General features: G+C 40.4%; 2 protein-coding genes and 1 long non-coding RNA gene across 5 annotated transcripts in view; 2 read left to right on the top strand and 1 right to left on the bottom strand.

Moving 5' to 3' along the window:
- The window catches only part of rasa1a (RAS p21 protein activator (GTPase activating protein) 1a), a 20,190-nt gene extending 18,064 nt beyond the window's left edge, over positions 1 to 2,126 (top strand). For 2 of the 3 annotated variants that reach the window (XM_058070822.1, XM_058070824.1), the window contains exons 25-26: positions 392 to 471; positions 1,803 to 2,126. In XM_058070822.1, coding sequence (XP_057926805.1) covers positions 392 to 471; positions 1,803 to 1,851 — 129 coding nt within the window. In that variant the 3' untranslated portion in view covers positions 1,852 to 2,126. Of the gene's footprint in view, positions 1 to 391; positions 1,324 to 1,802 lie in introns of those variants that run through there. The other variant, XM_058070823.1, reaches the window with a different exon arrangement.
- ccnh (cyclin H) lies at positions 1,358 to 5,661 on the bottom strand. The gene is made up of 10 exons (XM_058070825.1): positions 5,535 to 5,661; positions 5,114 to 5,232; positions 4,727 to 4,849; positions 4,574 to 4,647; positions 3,851 to 4,064; positions 3,602 to 3,765; positions 3,437 to 3,507; positions 3,246 to 3,354; positions 1,579 to 1,642; positions 1,358 to 1,511 (listed from the first exon to the last, which is right to left on the bottom strand). The coding sequence occupies exons 2-10, from the start codon at positions 5,228 to 5,230 to the stop codon at positions 1,485 to 1,487; spliced, it is 963 nt and encodes a 320-aa protein (XP_057926808.1). The 5' UTR covers positions 5,231 to 5,232; positions 5,535 to 5,661; the 3' UTR covers positions 1,358 to 1,484.
- LOC131128201 (uncharacterized) lies at positions 5,061 to 12,495 on the top strand. Its single transcript, XR_009129603.1, has 3 exons — positions 5,061 to 5,338; positions 6,214 to 6,265; positions 7,078 to 12,495. It is a non-coding gene; the product is annotated as an uncharacterized LOC131128201 (long non-coding RNA).
- Positions 12,496 to 20,803: the final 8,308 nt, after the last annotated feature.

Consider the following 20,803-nt stretch of genomic DNA (forward strand, 5'->3'; position numbering starts at 1 on the left):
TCTAATAAAGTAAAAAATCAACAAACCCCACATACTTCAACTTAAAGGTTGTGATGAGGTATTTGACATCATACAGTACAGGATGTACGCCTCCTGCGCGCCAGCATACCCCTGAGTCTAGTGAGGACAAGCGGTATAGAAAATGTGATGGGAAGTGACGTTGTTATGATGTCCACCAGCACAGTCACAAACACACCAGTCACAAATCAACATAAAAACATTTAATAGTCACTATGTATCCATATATACACCTGACATAACTCTTTACATGTCAAAAGTCAAAGAGCACTGAGTAATGTTATATATATATTATATAATACATTTTTCTGCAATTACCATCCAATTGTCTCTAAGCTTGGTAGATGCATGTTTCTTTTTGTTCCCTCTGCAGCATGTTTTAAAGAAGCTGCTGGCCATAACAGAGCTCCTCCAGCAGAAGCAGGCTCAGTATGCCATGTCCAACAGCAGCAGGTAGTACCACATCCGTTCTACCCTCTCACCTTTCTTCACTCCCATCTTCCTCCCCCACCCCACGACAAGTCTCCTCCACTGGGGTGCTGCACTGAGGAGACGTAGTATGTTCTACCCTCATCTCCATGGCAACCCATCCAACACCACCATGCCTCATGTCGTCCAATCGTCCCATCCATCTTGTCCTGTTTGCCACCGCCAAGAGCTATGCAACAACAGCTGAGTACAACCAATGCAGTTCTAATAAGAAACCTGCACCAGTGACTGACAGCTGTACGCACAGGAAAACCTTAGTTTGTTTTTTTTAACTGTGTGGAAGATTCCAACTTGGTTTTTATTCCTTTCCCTTGGTCTTGAGGGAGAATGCTTGGATTCGATTATCTGTACCTGCTAACAGAGATTGCCAAAGTCAACCCCCCCTTTTGCTTCATATGAGGAAACTGACATGAAGAAGCTAGTTATCTCTTTTGTAACTGGATTCAGAACAAGGATGCTTTTATACTGTAATTAGTGATTGATTTATTTTAAGTTTGTTGTGATCAGCAAAGTGCTGAAACAAGCATGCTTATTTTGGTGAAAAACAAAATATGGTTATTTTATATAAGAATAAATTCTCTTGCTGGGATCATGAGTATATAAGTGAGATGAATTCTTCTCCCTCAGATTGTATCAGCTATTTTGATTGTTTGGTTAAGCTTTTTTGTGCTGTTTTTTCCTCCAAACTTTGTAATGCCAAGCAAGACATAATCAGAGAAACCAAGTATAATGCAAAGTGTTTACAGCAGATGTTTTTGGAAATAGTACCGACTGTATCAGACATGCATGCACTTATTAAACAGTTTTTGTTAAGTAGCTGGACTGTTTCATTGTCAGACAAGACACAATGTTTAGAAAAATAGCTTTTATTTTTTTTAGTCACAGAATGGAAGCAAACAATTGCTGATGAATGGCAATTTACCCCATTGTACTGCAATTAAGCAGTGGAAGGAGGTCGGTCACACAAATTGAAATTATCATATCAGGTCTTCATCAGTCCATTCCTGAAATAAAACAAGTTTTAAATAGCTGATTTGCAAGTGAAAATGGAATGGTGGACCATTGCCTCACCTCTTCTGTCAAGCGTGGCTCTTTTGCGACGTGGCCATCCTCCTCATAGCCTCGCTTGCGTTTGCTGTTGCAAGCAAATAGTGACATGTTTTGAGGATCATCTCCCATTATCATTGATGTAACGTAGATGTGTAGTTTTCATCACTTCATTTCAAGTAAGTACATTTACAATAGTAAATAGTGACAGCATTTACTTTTCCCAACATGTTCACTCTATCTTCCAGGACTGAGTGCACCATCCTGTCTCTAGCTGCTGCCATCCAGGTAATGTGAATACTGCGGAATCACACCTGAGAGTCACAGTGCCGGCGAGGAAGAGCGAGAGGCGTGGAGCCTGAAGTCAGCTTGTATTTTGCAGCATGTGGCCTACAAACCCCATAGATCAAATGCAATATGGCTGCTGCCCTCCATCGAGAGGACAGACTAGCTGTGTACATGAACATTGTCCTTCCAAAGCCTTTCCCAAATATGCTTTAGACACAGACGGCATGTTAAACTAGATGGACCTGAGCTACAGTAAGCTCTATGAACTCCCTGGATGTGGGCATAGTAGCACGGGATGGGGTGGGCGGGGCAACCAAAGTAAAGAGGTAGCATTGTCTGCAGTCGTCAGGGAATTTTAATAAGACTACACAAGCCTTAACTTCCTTTCTACACACCATCCTTACATCCAGCTCTTCCTCCTTTAACAACCACATGACAGTTTTTATATGCTGCTTTGTCGACTTATACAGAAGCAATGTGTGTTTGTACAATGTAGCTAAACAGCAGAAAGGTAGTCTTATTTAGGGGATCCTGTTTAAGTGTAGCCCGTTCTGTGCATGTTACCCCCAGCTAGTACATATTGTACATCACCACCTAATGCTTTTACTTATCTGCAGTCTCTCCAGCCAAAGCAGGTGCTGGAACACACAAACACCTTTACACCTCGTGACTGTTCTCTTAGCTTCACAAGTAGTCACACCGTGCACAGATTCAACCTGGGTTGGCCTCCTTGTGACTGAAAGCTGCACTGTGTGAATCTGTGCCTGTCCTGTAGCTCAAGAGTTGACCAAACTGTTTACTCAACTGTAGATGCACGTAATGATATCACGGACCTCACCAAGTGTCAACTGGCAGTCAGGCAGATAAGCATTATCAGCTGTACCCACCAGGTATGGATGACCCCCAAAAGGAATGTGGCGTTCTCTTACTGTACTGTACTTTGCTGTATTTCATACAGGCCAATGTGTTCCTTTTTATTTTTCTACCTGATATTGACTCTTTTGCATCTTAGATACGGCAACCTGGCAGAAATAAAACTGTTGTGACATGACGCAAAAAAGGAGTGGATCACTCAGATGTGTGGGGTATAAACTGTAAAGGGTTCCCTAGTAGAGCTGCAAATGTGTTAATCATAAGGAAACCTGCAGTTGCATCAATAACATCTCATGAGATCAAATCACCTGTATCAACAATTCTGCTTTCACAAAGACGATAATGCTCAGTTTTCTTTGTTCAGAAAGGTTCATTATTATATAACACTGCACCGTAAATGTTATTTACATTTATTGAGTCACTCAAAATGGAGCATTGTTATCTTTGCGAAAGTAGAATGTTTTAAAGATCCCAATGAAGCGTTGTTCCTAATTCAATGTCTGAGTGAAGCATGACCATCGTTAGCTTACTTGTTTGAACTTGTGCCAAATTCTGCGTGTATCCTTGCCAACTTTTGTTTGCAGACATTCACCTCCTGAGGTTGTGGAAGCTGGTATCTCTTTAGTAGGTTTTTAATCCCTACAACAGGCAGACAGGCAGGCCTTCAGAGGATGTGACATCGCCATCTTGTGGCATCCAGCTGGAAGTGCGGTTTACTCACGTCTCATGGAATCAAACATCTTGGAGAGGGTTTCTTTGTCATCCTTCAGTCCCAAGCATCCAGTCAGGTAGCTAGCAAATGAAATATTTGTCCATGAAATAAAATAAGGTTTTATATGTGCGTTTTGTACACGACAAAGAGACGACTCAACTCCAAGTGACCTACCTCTCTATGTTGAGACCAGCTCTTGAGGCACCACTCAGGATAGCAGTAAGGGCGATTTGTGATGGAGAAAACAGCAGCCCTGCATCTGTCATGGCTGCATATGCCAGAAAGTCATCAACACTCTTCCTCAGTGACTCCGGGTTCTCCAGTGTAGGATATCTGGTCTGAAAAAAAAATGGATATATATATATATCTCCAAGTACTCAAACTAACCAACGTTACTAGTTCTATATTTAGCGGTTCACCCACCTTGAGGTCAATGAGCAGGCCTTCCAGGGGTCTGTAGGGGTTGTGGACTACCAGATGAAAGTTGAGTTGCTGAACAAGCAGCAGCTCGTACTCCAGGATTTGTTCTGAAACCCGCTCCTGTTCTGCTGTGGTCTCCTGCACAAGGTTGCCCACGAACTGGCTATTGGAGACGTTGAACTCATCCACCTTGCAGGCCAGATACGCGCATGTCAGCCTGAAACAGTGTAATGAAAGCATGCATGATAAGTAGTGTATTGTTTACTTTTTTGCATTTTGTGTATTTCAATTCCACTCGTGATATGTGCCGTAACATGGCACTGACCGCATTCCCCTCAAACAGTGGCTTCTGCCCTAATTGGCACCATGCTCCAATTTATCGCTCTGTATTTAATAAACGCTACACCTCAAATATAATTACCTTCAGGAAAAAAAAAACATGACCATATGTTGCAGTAGATGATAACAACACAAACTGCCTGCAAAGCAGATGTGGCACCTGTAAAGTTGAAGTGTTAAAGCAGTGTTTAAAGGGAAAGGGGTATAGATGCTGCTAGACTGGTTAAGAAAAAGCTAATCTAATTTAGGCTATGGTGAGTTCATTTCAAGAGGACACGACATGTTCAGAAGACAATCATTTTCAGGGAGGAAGGAAGGCCCTGGTTGGGTACATAAACATCCTGAACCACTACATGAGGAAATGTACCAGTACCAACTTTTACTCACATGATAATCCTTGGATGGTATTCCATGAGAGAGTTGTTCATGTAGAATCTTCTGAAGTACATGAGGGCTGTTCCCTGTGCCGGCAAACACAACTTTATCATATGTACATGAGAGAACTGAGATTATATTGACCTAAAAAATGCAATTACATACAATAACAGATTTTGGCATTGTAGGCTTGAACACATTGCAGAAGTCCAGCAGCCTCCTCTCATAGTTTCTGAAGAGAATGTCTTCTTCATGACGCTCCAGGAAGATGGACTCAATTATTTTGTGCTATGGAAGCAGACAGGAAGAGGCGGGATCAAGTCAAAATTGGCAGGTTGGAGGTGAGGAACAATATGTGATTATGTTTCTATCAGTAGTATTGTAGCAACATAGAAGTTATGCTGTTATACATGTTTGGGTTCTATTTGTCTGACTGATTTGGGTTGCCGTGAACGCGGCATGGGTGGAGTCATTTCAATGCAACAAAGAGCTTGTTGATCAAACACCTCCTCGTGACTTTAATAGCTTCTGTGCATACGTTATAGTATTTACCTTCCCGCTATCTAGCGCCTTTTTCCTGAACTTCTGGTTGGCTTCACATCTTAACAGTTCCACTTCTTCTTCGCTGTTAAACGTCCAGTATTTTCTCTGTGAGCTGTCATGGAACATGTCTGCAAAACAGGACGTCAAACATGTCAGAGAGAAAGCAAGTTATCTTTGTAGGATGCTCAAACTACGACAAGCTTTTCACTTGGCGCCAATAAAGGTGCTATAAAGGTAGGTCGAGTCTCGTCCTTCAAAAAACCCAACGTTGACGATAAAGTTAGCAAGTGGGTACTTGCTAGTTTAGCTGTATTAGCTTGTTTATGCTTTTAACGATGATGTTCGCGCATTTTACGTCACTTTGCGCTACGCCAATTCCATCATTTTTCATAATGCCTAAAAACTAGTTACCGAAGCACACTTTATTTACCGTTGATGACAACACTTCCCCAAGTACTCGCTTGTTCGCGTTAGTGAATCCTACTTAAAGTTGAATTGAAACTAGCACTGGGTGACGGTCGCATATGTGTACGCAACTTCGTCGCTGGTTGATGACGTTACTGTTAATCCTTGGACGAAATGCGCACTAAATACTGATTTTCTCTGTATCAAACACGTTTTATTTTTGCTAATAATTATGGAATAAAAAAATATATATACTAAATATGCAATTTTATATCCCCATAAATATTGTTGGTACATAAATACAAAAAATATAAACCATACTAGTCGAAGGTTTGGACAGTTTGGCGTGAGTGTGTGTGTATATATGTGTATATATGTATATATATGTATATAGTATATAGTGGAAAGAATATATATATATATATATATATATACTACCACTATGGTTAATGTGCTAATGTCACCACCTTCAGTTAATTTGGACAAAACCAGACAATTGCAGTCATTTAAGATCAGACAGCATGACAGCTCTTGAATCAGACAGTATGTCTCAACACCCACCCGTGTTTCCGCATACCATCATTTGCATAAACAGGACTCATTTATGAATAATGAATGTACGTGCATTCAGCAAGAGCCGCTCATTTGCATATATCACTGCAGCAACGGTTTGATTTCCTAGCTTGGTGTTGTTGTCTTTACAGCACTGCCAGCCTGCATTAACCATCCACAAGCAAAGAATTAAAGCTTAACCAGGTATGTGCTTGAACAATTGTACTATCCTTGCTATTATTCTGCCTTTGCCAATGATTTTGAACTTGTGCGGGGTTAGGTCTGTCTGTGATTGGCTTGTTTGTTATGAGCACAGTGCAGCGTCTACAGCACAGCCACCATTGCATAAACATAAGGAAACATGCAATATTGATGAGACCATTGCTCGCTGTGTGTGTATGCGTGTGGGCATTGGTGACAGGACATGCATATCTGTTTGACCAAAACACCTTTACTTTTGTACTACGCTTTGGGTGATGAGGCAGCAGTGTGGAGTCTATTTTATTTATAGATGAAATGTTTGGTGTTGATATATGGCAGTGTTACAGGTCATCACTTTGTCATAGAAATGATTTTTGTTTCTGCCTGATCAAGTCCGACTCCACCTTGAGCCCATATTAGAAATCTTTTCATGCACAAAATGTGAAAATATTGCAATTTGTGGACACAAAGTCACCTGACTGATGGATTGGTGCCTCACCTTGGCTCAACTATTGGTGTTGAGGAGGAGGAGTACTCCATACAGTAAGTACTCCATACAGTATGAAGCCCATCTCTCTTGTATAAAAGGAAATAATTAGGAAATAACCTTGGCAGTCATGCAAATGATTTCTCTGACCAATGAGCTCACTAAATCTCATTTGACAGTCCTCCTTTTTGTTGCATGCAGCCTTCCAATGCAGTTCAGCTTCACGCGCCAACAACTGCAATTAAAGCCTGATTCTAAATCCTTCTGTGTGCATATTAATTATGTTTCACATAACAAACATGCCCCCCACTACTTTTTTCCTGTGCAGCTGTTGCCTTGGCAACCAGTGTTTGATGTCATCAGGGACACCTCCAAGGACACTCGTACAGGCACAGGGTCATATGCACTGCAGCTGGGCATCAACACCCAGCAGTAAGATGGCCACCAATCCACCTTTAATCCTCCTTTAAACAAAAGAGGACGTGCATGCTGGTTATGTGTGACACTCCTGTGAGATCCACCAGCTTGTCAAAAGAAATTAGAAATACATTTTAAAGCCCCATTTGCTTTTCTCAGGTTGGCATTGTTTTTTGCACCCTTCCCCCTCCCCTGCAGACACTTAACGCTCCCCCACGGACCCTCCTCTCTTTCTCTCTAATTGAGCTTTGTGTCTACCTCCACCCCCATTCAAATGTGGACTCATTTGCATAGCACCATGGCCAGCTCCCCAGCTGTACAGTGGAGAACTAAATGAGGAACACAGACCCACTTTACGTGATGTGAATACTAAGCAGCCAAGCGGCGTTGTTTGTGTGTTTCCTGGAAATACAACAAGCACCTGAGAGATGAACAGGAAGAGCACATCAGTGAGCCATCTGAAAAGACATGCAGGATGTATTGTGAGAAGTAAAACGTTTCAGTGTTATGTGTGATAAATTGATGCGAAGGAGTCATACAGTGCAATTATTAGAAACCAGGTGCCTTTCTACTGAGGGTTGCATACAGAAAAATCAAAGGATGCCGGCGGTCATTTTTATATTTTTCTATTTTTTTTTATTTTACAAAAAGGCTAAAAGAAAACTCTTTATATACATTAAAGATTTGTGTTATTATTTACGAGTACTAACATGTCTGCTTTTTGTCTTTACTTTTGCCATTTTGCTCTATTTTTTTCATTTTTTTGCACAAAACACACTTTGGACACCCCTGATTTTAACTTTGCCCCATATCAGAATGTCTAATCAAGAAATTACAAAAAAAGCAAGAATTTCTTAGGAGATACTTTTGACTCTTTTGAGGAGGCAAAATGGGGTGCACTACTCCACTTCAACCAGCAGAGGCATGCTGAGTAAACTACTGTATTGACCTATTTCCCCCTATGAAAAGGTTAAAAAAAAAAAAAGAAAGACATACCATTGTTATTATCAGAGTCTAGAAATGTATTCACACAAACTGACTTCTCCTCAAGTAGGTCCAAGCTTTTCTTCTTGTCACTTGCACATGCCAGTGTCCTGGACAGATGCAGGCATAACACCTGCTCTAAAAAAAAGTGTCTCAATGATAATAATTTAAAAAAGAGGTCTTTTATTCAAGGTTGTCTTATATTTGCGTCAGTACGGTGTTTGTGAGGGAAATGCAGGCCAATCTCATGCCTAATGTGCTTGCCTGCGTTTTTGATATAGACTATTATACAAATCCATATTCTACATAATTGATGTGCCTGTATTACTACAGCATTGTATCAGTACTCTATCTCTCATTGTTTGAAAATACTGTTAGAGGATTAGACAATAATAAGAACATTAAAACATACGACTATCACCTTTAGTTGTCCATAGGGCTGCGTCCATGTATTCTAGTACTTGTTGTTTCTCTTGTCTCATATAACAGAGCCCATGTGTTTTGTAACTTTTTGTATAGCTCAGCCTTGTTGAGCCATGAACCAGGCCCAGCGAGAGCGTTTGTTCATACACCATTGACGAACCTCACCGATGTTTGGCTTGAGTGCATAGAGACACAATTATGCTGAATTTTTTATGCACTCCAAACACACTCAACGCCACATGTTAAACACAACCTTATAACGGCAACCTTTTAAGAACCAAAAACCCAAGGCCAATTTTGATTACATACATATTGGCGAAGATTTGTGACATTTCATCAAATTCTAGGATTCAGTCATGGCTCAAGAAATGCTCATTATGTAGGAAAATCAAACTGCTTTGCTTTGTGCATACCGCTTCCCATGAAGTAATGTGAGTGCTCTCAGGTGAAAGCTAAATAATTCATGCCCATTTCTAAACGGTTGCTCATATTTTAAGTACAGAAGAAGGTGGGAAACACACGTCTTGCTTTGCAAATCCCTCTGGTGAACAACATTTTTGAAATGACTCTCATAATAGTATGTCTCTATACAGTATAATGTTAAAGCTATGACATTTGGGTGCTGTTCTTGCCTTTCCTGAATGTGTAATTATTGAATGTGTCACTGTGTACATGTAATATGACATTTTTTCATATTTAAATTGAGTTTTTGTAATATCGCCTTCATACTCAAAGCACCGTACATTTGAAATAAAGCAATTGACATGTGATGGAAATCTCAACAGCTTTAATTTAAAACGTTTCTCAAAAATATGGCACCATTTCATGCAGATAATTAAAGAATATGGACAATATTTGACAATGTAAATATACCATCATTTGTAAAACATATCTCCATTGTGGCACCATAAAAGATTCTTTAATTCTGTAATTGAGAACTTATCAGTCACTCTTTGTACTGTAAATACTTGAACATTCAAAAACCTTGGGTTTTAGGAATGATTTGAGCCTTGGTAAGCCAAGGAACCTCTGCTATCTCGAATGGTAATTCATTTAATATAATTAAAGAAATGTACAGTGTTATTATTACTATAAATTTAATAAATAGAATAAAAATGACAACTGATAAATACCATTGTAAAGTGTCCTTTGGGTGCTTTATAAAGGTTAACCCCTCTATCCTGCATAAGCAGTTGATTTCAATTAGGAGCTCCCTGGCTGATTATATATAGAAGAAGAATTAAGAAATTGGGGGTGGGGATTTGCATAGCGTTGATCAAGTCATGTTGCCTAGCAACCCAAATCATTTCTGTCAGACAAAAAAAGAGAAAAGAACAGAGATTTAATAATCAGGTTGTGTGCATTAAAATGCAAAGCAGGCTGTCAGACTGCACTTGAAGGACAGCAGGAATTAGCCGAGGGTAATTTCTTTACTTACAGGTGAATAGCATGACCTTCCCCAGCAAGTGACTGTCAGAATCTCTACAAATTAGGCCAGATAGGTTTTAAGTGTGTATATATTGAAAGTCAAATTTAACACTTTTTTATTTTTGGTCATGTTGATTTTTCTTCTATATGAATAGTATTTTTGTCATTAGGATAATAATAATAATAATATAAAAGAAATGCATTCTAATTTTCGGATAGATGATTTGCCGTCATCCTTAATTCTTGTGTAATCCCTGGCACCCTCCCACCTAATGGCAGCCATCCTCTTTTTGTCCCAGCACATTCTTGGAAGTGCGTGTGCGCTCCACGCGCAGGCCTCCCGTGCAGCAAAAAGCACTGTCAGGTGGTCGCGAGCCATTAGTACACCCCCACCCCCCTTGTGCTCCATAAATTGCATGCATTATATCCTGAAATGTCACAAACATTAAATAACGACTGGTTGGGATTCGAAGCAAAACATTGTTTTTAATGCAAAATATTGTATCAGAAATTAAACATCGAAATTGAAATCTTTAGCGTTGACACAGTTTGGTTATTCTGCAAATCTATATTTTATCCAAGATCTGTGCATACACATATTATTTGCAGGCAGATTTTGCCATAGTGACAATCTGCCATGTGCCAATGCTGTTTAAGCAATATTAAGTGTTTGCAAGATGTTAATGAATTAATGAATATTGTCACATTTATTGGGATTGATACGTAGTTTTCCGCTCATTTAGTCTTATTTCATTTACAATTATTTACTTGTATATAAAATCTAGTTAGGTCTATACTGTAGATTTTAAGGGAATCTGCTCACTCACACACACACACACACACACACACACACACACTAGTTCTCTCTCCATCTCCTCACTAGATGGCGTAAGAACATCACTCCATAAGGTTTTAATCTGAGCAAACGTCCTCTGCAAAGGATAAACTGTTTTTCCCCTCAATAGATCTTTATCCATGCATTGTGGTCACTCTTGAAACCCTTGTATTAAATTAACATGAAAGATCCATTTGTGCATTATAGCATTTGATTGGCTTGGCAGTAGAAGTCAGTAGCATTCTTCCAAATGCAATTATTGTACACAGGAAAAAAAAACCCAATACATTTTACTTTTGTAGTGTGCCTTACATGTGTTTTTCAATGTAGATATGTTTTAATTAGTACACATCCTTTGTCAGTAAGAGGAAATGTCATATTATTAGAAGGCAGAAAATACCAAGGAACTCATAATCTACTTGAGATGAATCAACAGCGCCTCTGCTGGTTGCAACCAAGTAGTGCACTCCATTTTTGCACCAACCGATTTAAGACTGTACAATATTTCAACAATCAATTACACATATTGGATCAAATATTAAATGATGAATCAGTTGGCTATTATTACTATCATCACTGGTTGTAAAAGTATACAGTATACAATATTTTTCTAGAGTGTCTGAGTATGTATAGTATGTGGTTTTATGTAACTTTTGATCACCTACGGGAATTTTTTTTTTTTTGATTAAAAAAACAGTAAAGACATTTCTTTTTTTCCCAAGGAATCTAATAATTGTGACTGAATTTACAGGGCTTTTACTGGTTGCACTAAAATCCAAAGAATCCATTCGAGACATCCAAAAATATTAACACAAAACACATTCTATAGTGAATAATCATAGTTTTACCTACGTAAAACAATGCAAAGGAACAGGAATATAAAGGAAATTACTTTTATTGGAGACTCTTGTTGAGAAAGATGAGTAAAGAGGCAATGAGCGAAGAAGAAGAGGGGAAGGGAGAGCCAAAAGCACTTCTTAATTACACTCATTCAGTAGTGTTTCTTGTCTTCTTTATCAAATGGCTGGCACTTGTAATATTCTTTGGCCCCATGGTGGGTTGTTTTGCAGCCGTGATCAATTTTTAAAATGAAATGTTAGCAAAGTATTATTGTCAACAAGTAATGACATCATCAAGTGGTGCTTGGTGCTAGGGCATCATGAGTTTGGTGGGAGTTGAGTGCATGTTTCATAAGAATAAAACACAATTGGATTCATTAATATCAGGACAAGACTGAGTCACCGGGTGGGATTCCTATTTTTATTCAAAATAACATGCGGGCAAATTGACAAATTTGTTCCGCGCAATAGTCGTGTACGAAGATGGAGACATATTAATGGCAATCATTTTCATGGAATACTGGTGTATACTGATACAGATGTATGAAAGCGAAAGTACTATTGTGCCTAAATTAAAGTCCAACTCATGTTATTTTTTCTGCCTTTTTTACTGTGTGATTCATTTAGTGTCTTCTCGTGGTTCCCCAGAAGCCCCTCTGTGCACTGCCTCTCCCATTCACCTCCAAGTAGCATGTCATTAGCTCATGGCCGTGTTGTCGCTCGCCGTTGTTGTCCATGGGCCGGCTCCTGGGAGCGTCTGAATTGGCCTGGGAAAGAGACTGACCGAGGCTTAACTGGGGTATAGCTGCGAGGCTCTGTGGAGATGACAAGGAGCTCCTTGATGAGCCCAAAGGCTGACTGAGCGCAGCCACACTTTGCCCGTGTTCTTTATTCATTTCCCCTTGTCCTTTTCTCCCAGAAAGAGACCCAATAGGGCCCAGCAGGTGAATGTAAAGAAACGCGAGAGGACTCCCCTCTGATCAGCCTTTCAGGGCCAGACAAAAGGCCGGCCCACCTCTTGTACAGCTGCATTAGAAGCCTGATTAAAGCTCTTCCTGTGAGCTGTGACTGATTGAGGATGCAAAGCTAAACCCAACAAAACCCCACACTGCTACCGTCTGATAATGGCGATCTCCCACCTACAAAGCACAGACCTCAAATGATTAGTGGGCTTTTGTTTTCTTAGTAGTCCTGGGAGCGTGTGTGTGTGTGTGTGTGTGTGTGTGTGTGTGTGTATGCCTTGAAGGAGGAGGGGTTGTCTAACCATAGCAGGAGGTCTTCAAACAAAATTAATTGCGGCCTTGCAAAAATTTTCCTTTCAATGTTTTTATTTAGCACAAACAGTGTGGTGCCAAATCAATAACGAATATACGATCAAATCAAGAACTGTATCAGAAATGTTGCTTTACAAATAAAATAATACACAGGCAGGTATTTACTTGACTTTATGCTTATTATTATGGCTGTATAGAACTGCATTGAATTGAGAACTGCTTGTTATATTTTGGTTGCCATTTTCTTCATTTCCATAACACACTGTAATCGAATGAAAAAAATAACGTCAAATAGTACAAAATATACACTCCCACTGATGGTTGGAACAATTGTGAAATCATGGAGCACTTGTTTTGCTCACTTTAAAAGCTGGATGACTGCATTAAGCGACATTAGATGGATACACTTTTATAATATCAGCAGTATAATCCCACACCATATACAATAATAAACACATTTTTTAGGGGCTACATTTCTGACATTGCTCTTAGCACAAATGCTAATGTGGTTGAAATGAGCTACTCGTTTTTTTTTTTTGAACAATTTTTAATTTAAAGTAACATAATTCAGTACCCTGATAATTGTGAGAAAATGGGGGTGGGTCTATTTCTCACAGGGTTCCTGTGATGTACAGTCACTTTCACACGGTGATTATTATATTCCCATTTTAAAATATGGATTTTTAAACACATCCGTCATTGTTATGTTAACAGACCTTTCTGCATGTTAATCCCTTTATGAAAGAACGCTATAGGGAGAACCATGAAGATGTGGGAAAAGATTTGTGTGAAATGCTGTGAATACTTAAACAATCTGTGTGTGTGTGTGTGTGTGTCTGAGGCAGAGGTTTTCAGATGATACATAAATATTGCATTTCTTTCTGTGATGAATGTGTGACACGTTTTCATGCTTCCGCAACACATTCCGGTGTCGTATCTTTGCTTTCGTCAGTCATCTTCCAAATGGCTCATGCTGACAATTATTCCCGAGAAACTCCTGAACAAAAAAACAACAAAAAAAACATTGAAATCCCATTTGTTAGGGATAACATTTTCCTTTATCGACTGTCGCAAATATAAACAATCAATTTCAGTAATTATTTTGTGTTCATTTGTTAGTTTTTCCACAGACTGTAGATATCAGCATTTCACTTTTTCTCTCTGTGGAAGAACAGCAATGACTAGCACCTTCCAGCTCACACACGACCCCCCTTAAAGATGAAGAAAGTACTGCAAGTGCCCCCATATGACATTTCTCAGAATTTTATTTACTGTCTGATTAGCGAGTATGATGATGTCACACTCACATTACACGGGCTATAGAAAGTCATGGTGTATAATAAATATTTCTATATATTATAGTATTTTATATCATTGGCGACATACTTTCAAACAGAAACTGGCAGGCACCATGATTCAAGTCAGTGCACTCACTGATTAGGGTGTGCGCACTAAATTGCGAAGAGCCGCTCACAGCAGCCTCACCTTAGGTCTCTGACCTGTATTTGATGAAGAAATGCTAATTCAGTCATTTTTACTGTAGAAAAAGAAGGCCATGTTTATTTTGTCAGAGTGTTATATACGTACAAGCACCATTGTTTGTTTATTGCCCCATGTCTTTGATATATATTTCAAATAATGACCTCCACACTGTACAAAAACAAAGCAAGCCATGAATACTGTTTGAAAAGAAACATAGTACTTACTTGAAAAAGCATATGACGATTAAATTAGGCATTTGCATTGTCTTATGCGATATGCTTATGTGCAGGATGCACAAATTGGACCTTGAATAGTAGAATGTTTTTGCACTTTTTCAGTGTGTTTATCATATGTAATGGCGAGAAAGCCATTAAGTCCCCCCTCCATCTGCACAGCATTATGGATTACCCCCCCACCCTCCAATAATGATACACACATAGATACAGCAAACATGAAGCGCTTAAGCATTCCATTTTCATTTTGACATGAATGCAACATTTTTCCACCAACCAATAGACATCAATATGGCTCCAAATAAATGCCCGGTACTCTCCGCAGTTGAGTCAATTCAGGTATATAATCAAAATGGTCAATGACTTTACAACAAAGATATTTTGGTTGATGAAAGAAGTGCTTGTCATTGCCACCATGTGGTGTATACAGTAAGTACAGCAATACAGTAAGAGTACATGTCTTGAGGACATGTTTGAGTACATGTCTTGTCGTATTTTTCCCTTTTTGTGTCCAATGTTTCAGGAGTATTAAAATCAGTTTACACAAACACCCAATTGGGTGTCTTAATTGTAACATGATGAGGATTCTTCTTCACTACAAGTTCAGGAATACAGACGAGTCAAATATAAAGAGACAGACAGGAAGTTGCAGTAGAGTGGCCTTCAGGCTACAGTGAGGGCCCTTGCATGGCTGCTGCGGACCGCAGACCGCTTCTCAGTTTGGATCCTTGCACTAGAGAACATGCACGTATTTAGACACACACACACACACACACATCCGCCTACACCCACCTAACTAAGCCTTGCAGCCTTTTTAACTCTGCACCTCTTCCTCCCACTCTCCTGTTATTAGCCTCAGACACTCAGACTGGCCGACTCCGCCTCCCAGCATGTACATGAGTCACAATGACCTTCATTCTCACTCCTTGTTCAAGAGCATAATTGTTTCTTGTGTATGCTGTGAATCAGCACGCTACCCGGAATTCAGGGAAATTGAGCAGGGAAATACATCCGTGTTTTTGGTGAAGGGAAGTTATTTGAAAGCCTTTGGAGATTACATCTATTGGATAGGTAGCAAAATCTTGTGCATTAGACTTTGTCGCTATAGTGTTGCTTCCATTTTTATACGGGGGGACAGCTAAGGTTGAACGCAATCTTTGCTGGACCTCGACCAGTGGTTCCCAAACTTTTTACAATCGTGTACGCCTTCATTTGACCTGAAGCCATGTACCCGCTACTCCTGCACACACAAACACGGTTTAAGTATGCATATTCATTTAATGCCAAAGTGAAGGGGAAATTTTAACATGTGCTGTACAATTTGAGACAAGTGTACTTAATTATATGGCTTAAGCTTTGTGTCGACAGAAGGCAACAGAAGCAAAACTGCGAGTTTGGTTGAACTTCATTGTACTATTTAACAATACACCGCATCCTTTAAAATAATCTCCCCCCCAAAATCCATCAGTCCTCATCTTCATTCATTCATTTTCTACCGCTTTTCCTCACGAGGGTCGCAGGGGGGGCTGGAGCCTATCCCAGCTGTCTTCGGCCGTGAGGCGGGGTACACCCTGGACTGGTCGCCAGCCAATCACAGGGTACATATAGACAAACAACCATTGACACTCACATTCATACCTATGGACAATTTGGAGTCGCCAATTAACCTAGCATGTTTTTGGAATGTGGGAGGAAACCGGAGTACCCGGAGAAAACCCACGCATGCACGGGGAGAACATGCAAACTCCACACAGAGATGGCCGAGGGTGGAATTGAACCCTGGTCTCCTAGCTGTGAGGTCTGCGCGCTTAACCACTAGACCGCCGTGCCGCCCAGTCCTCATCTTTTGTATCTGAATTGAACAGCTGGGCAATTTTGCCATCAAAAATGCCAGGTTCCCTCTCACCATTGTCACAGTCACTCTGGCTGTTCAGCAATGATGCTTTAGCTAAAGCTTAGACAACAGCTAAAGTAGATACTTTAGCCCAAGCAACCACAATTCATTCACATATGGTGGCGTAATCAGAAAAAGCAAAACACACTCATCGTTATTCAATCTATTGTACACTACAAACATTGGGATTTAAAAATGCCAAAGTTTTGTATTGAGGTATAGTTTTTTTCCACAAAACACCCCACTTTGAATTCCAAATTGTAGCACAGCAGCTGCATTGAATGTTGGAGTTTCAGTTGTATTTTCATAAGGCGAATGTGCCCTTGAGCTTGTAAAAAAGGCTTCCAGCAGTACTTCTATATCTCTTTCATTTGCACCTTGCACATGTCTTTGCTCTTTTTGCTTATAGAAATGGACATTTACCACATCTCTCAGGCAGGAAGCTGGATAAGAGCAGAGGTGCGATGATAAATCCAGCCTGGTTCATCGCCACACTCTTAACAATGTCCACACCGAGCCTGGGGAGTAGGACGCTGTAAAATACCGTGTCTGTGTACTACGGCTGTCCTGCATTCATCCAACTGATTTATTATAGATAGGACACAGTGTTACTCGCTGCTGAGAAGTCTGCTTTTCAAGTGCATATGTGGTGTATCAGGAATGAACGGACACAGAAAGTGTTCTTGATGACTGACATATGGAAAGAAAGTGTCCATTTTGGAGACTGGATTATTTTGTATGTTACATTTAGACTGCATCACATACTTGTCCGGTTATTACTTTGGATTGATTTTAGAGTGGAAGTACATTTGTTAGGCGGATTCTGCTAAAACTACACTACATGTTTCCATTAAAGGTTAGCACATGTGCAAAGCAAGAACCCATTCAAATGTGGTGCTGATGGGGGAAAAAATGTGCATAGAGAAATGTATTTTTTCTCTGTGTTGTTTGCTGTCCGGAGGAGGCATATCAAGGTGAGGGTACAATTTTGAGCACCCAATTCCATCTGACTTTGGGCGAGCGGCAGGGTACATTCTGGACTGGTTGCGAGCCAATCGCAGGGCACATTTTTTTGGTTTTGTTTCAGAATATTGAGAATTAACATATTTGCATGCATGGCCCAACTGTAACCAGAGAGACTGTCATTCTCGACACAACCCTTGTCCTGAGTTCCAACCACTTCTTCCACCCTTGTCCTTGCCCCGCCTACCCACACTCAACAAACCAGGGACCTCCGCTGCACAAACAGCAGCACTTTGTCACATCCTCGACCCTTTGTGACAGCACTGGGTCAGAGAGGCGACAGGCGGGCTGCGTGTGCCATTAAACACACACGTCAGTGTGAAGGACTGCCAGCATTGTCACTAACTCTTCTCACCCAAGCCTATAATATCTCTTTAGTCACACGTGCGTACACACACCTGACCCTGTTGGCAACGGTAAGGATGCCGACACATGCGGTGTGGCGGAGGCGACGCTCTGAATTAAAAGTACATTTGATGCAAAAGAGGACATAATGTGATTTGTCAAGCTAATGTGATTTGAGTGGGCTGAGACAGCTGCGGCGTGTAACGGATCTCTGCCAGGCGAATCTGCTCATTCAGGCGATAACTGAAGCAAATGCAGGAAAATGAACCCCGAGGTTGTGCGTGGAGCTAATCTGGACTGTTAACAGTTGCACAGGCACTGGTGCTCTTCTGGGTTTTAGCATTGTGCATTGCAGAGTATTAGCATTTAGCATATTTTTGGTCCCATTGAATGTCTTCACATTTAGCACTGAATATATTCAATGTTAGAACAGTGCTTAGGGCCCACACTGAATTTTCTCTTGATGAGATGCTGAGCTTCTGATGTGCTCTTGACGAGGTGAGAGAGTGTTAGAAAGGGTGTTGATTGGCTTGAGGTGAGTGCTTCTGCATGGAGATCTGTTACAAAAACAACTATTAGGACACACATTTATGTCTTTGTCTTTCAAGTGTCTTTCTTTGTGTCATGTGCTTGTGTAGGACAAGGCTTTGGTTTTGCATGTAAAGAAGAAATTAAAGTACTGTGTCTTGCCGTCATTCACAAAAAGCATTAATCATTCACATTCAGTGTAAAAACAACTTGACGAGATCCAGTAGGGAAATGATGGTGACAATTATCGCTGTTATTAAAAATTGGCTTCCAACGTATTTTCTTAAAAATTTTTTGCAACACCAATAAAATATAAATAATATTTTAGCCGCAGACATCTTTGTCGGTAGACACTGTGATGATCCCAGAATATATACTGTATTTACAGTATATAATATATATACTGTATATATTTTTTTTGCAGAAACACATTTTAGAGATAATAATTATAGTTTTACATGCAGAAAATGATGCAAAAATAATTACACATGACAATTAAATGGACAACTCTAAACTTTTACCTAGTTTTGTTGGAAAAAAAACCCAGACCATCAACTAACAACATAACACAAAATAAACACATTATTCTGCAGCAACCACAATTTGCAAAAATGAAAAAAATATATCCAACTAAATATCAAAATTTGAGAATCAATAAACATTAACTTTGCCATTTAATACAGGAAATGACGTTGCCGAAGTGCGCTGCCGAGCATACGTGTCCTATGTTTGACTCCCTGCAGCGAACACGCTATGGTAAATTGAAGGCTTATGTTTTGCTGTTGGAACCAGAAATTAGTGTCACCTTCTGTCGCGGGTTCATTCAAGGAAGAAAAATAAATTGTTACAGAAACAACACAAAAATATGATGGCTCAGAAGAACAAAAGAAATACACGAATCTAGAAGAAAATAATTCAAAATTGCAGGCACATGTTGCCAACAATATTTCTACTCTCTCACCAATGCAACAGTAACTACTCTCATACGTTCTATTTATTACATGATCTCGTGCAAGTATCACAAGATTTCATCTTCACTCTGTGATCCAAAATGGCGGCATAAACAAACGTGATCGAACTTGTACCATGTCATTTTTGTAGTCCTTTTTTCCAGTTGTCACACGTTAGAGTACAACACCATTTGCTTATTTATGGTGGCACTAAAGACGCTACTGCTGCAATGCAAGCCTGGTTAGGATTTATCATACTTTACCGCAATGGACAAAACAGAACTTTAGCAACTGTTTTTCTTTTGGAGGTGGTTATAAGGCAAGTGGTCTAAGAATGGAAGCATATCAAAGTCAGATCTGCTTGTCCTCCCCTCAAAGATGCCCTCATGATGACCAAGGTGAGACCTAAGTTCTGAGCACCAACCCCCACTGAGCCCTCTAATCCTGCCTAAAAGAACTAGGAAGATGGCTTCACTGCTCCATCTCTGGCCTTTGGCCCTGCAACACCTCCCAGTATGTGAGGAGATTAGCAAAACAGGCATCAAGCCTCCCCGCTGACCCTGCCACCCTATGTCCAGGTGGACCTCTACGAAGGGTGGGGGGGACACCGACGCCCGAATGAGCTGCTCTCCAAATGAGGTGTCCTGAAGGCACCAGGTAAGATAGGTCACACGGACAAACCCCTGTGGTGTGACACAAAAGGAAGGAGAAGATCACCTGGCCATCGCCAGATCAAATGAGGGCTTAAAGAGGGGGCTCTTCTCTTGTCAAACCTCTCTCCATGAATACTCAGGAAGGCCACAGACTACTGTATGGCCTCCCACAGTCTCGGCCTCCTGCCTGTCAACTTCTAACACGCAACATATTTCAGCTCAGGTCTCCTCACAGTGGTCATCAAGCTTTGAATTCATACTCTCGGCTTTTCTCTAAAATGGATCCTTAATCAACACCTAAAAATCTCAGCATATCCGCGCTCATGTTGATCTTGCATGTTGAGTTGGAATGAGATTCTACTTAGTCCTCATATCTGCCAGACTAATCTGCATGTTCACGTTCAGGTGCTTTTAATCCACTCCGTAGCTGTGTGTCATGTTAATTTACGACTATTAGGCCTTTTGTCGAGGTGGCTCAGGGAGTGAAGGCTGAAATTATCTTTTGAAACATTATAAGTTGGAAGTGAGCGGGCTGATATGTACAGTAGGTGGTGTAACTTAAAAATGAATGATCCTATCCCGTCTTGGCTACCAAATAACCTCATCAAACTGTACAGCATGACAGGGTAAGTGAGGGGTGTGGCAGTGTAGGTGCCCAACACAATGCCCCTTGTCAGTCAGCCTCATTCCTGGGGGGGCGGAGAGTGGTGAGGGAGGGTGCAGTGGAGGTAGCCACAGGCCCTTGG

This window comes from Doryrhamphus excisus, chromosome 4 (genome assembly GCF_030265055.1).
Source record: "Doryrhamphus excisus isolate RoL2022-K1 chromosome 4, RoL_Dexc_1.0, whole genome shotgun sequence".
Taxonomy (NCBI): Eukaryota; Metazoa; Chordata; class Actinopteri; order Syngnathiformes; family Syngnathidae; genus Doryrhamphus; species Doryrhamphus excisus.

Coding starts and splice junctions, on each gene's coding strand:
- ccnh (XM_058070825.1), bottom strand. CDS start 5,230: ATGTTCCATGACAGCTCACAGAGAAAATACTGGACGTTTAACAGCGAA. Junction 3,766..3,850: donor GCCTGCTCATTGACCTCAAG/GTGGGTGAACCG, acceptor TTTTTTTTTCAG/ACCAGATATCCTACACTGGA. Junction 1,643..3,245: donor TTTGGCACAAGTTCAAACAA/GTAAGCTAACGA, acceptor TGCTTGCAACAG/CAAACGCAAGCGAGGCTATG.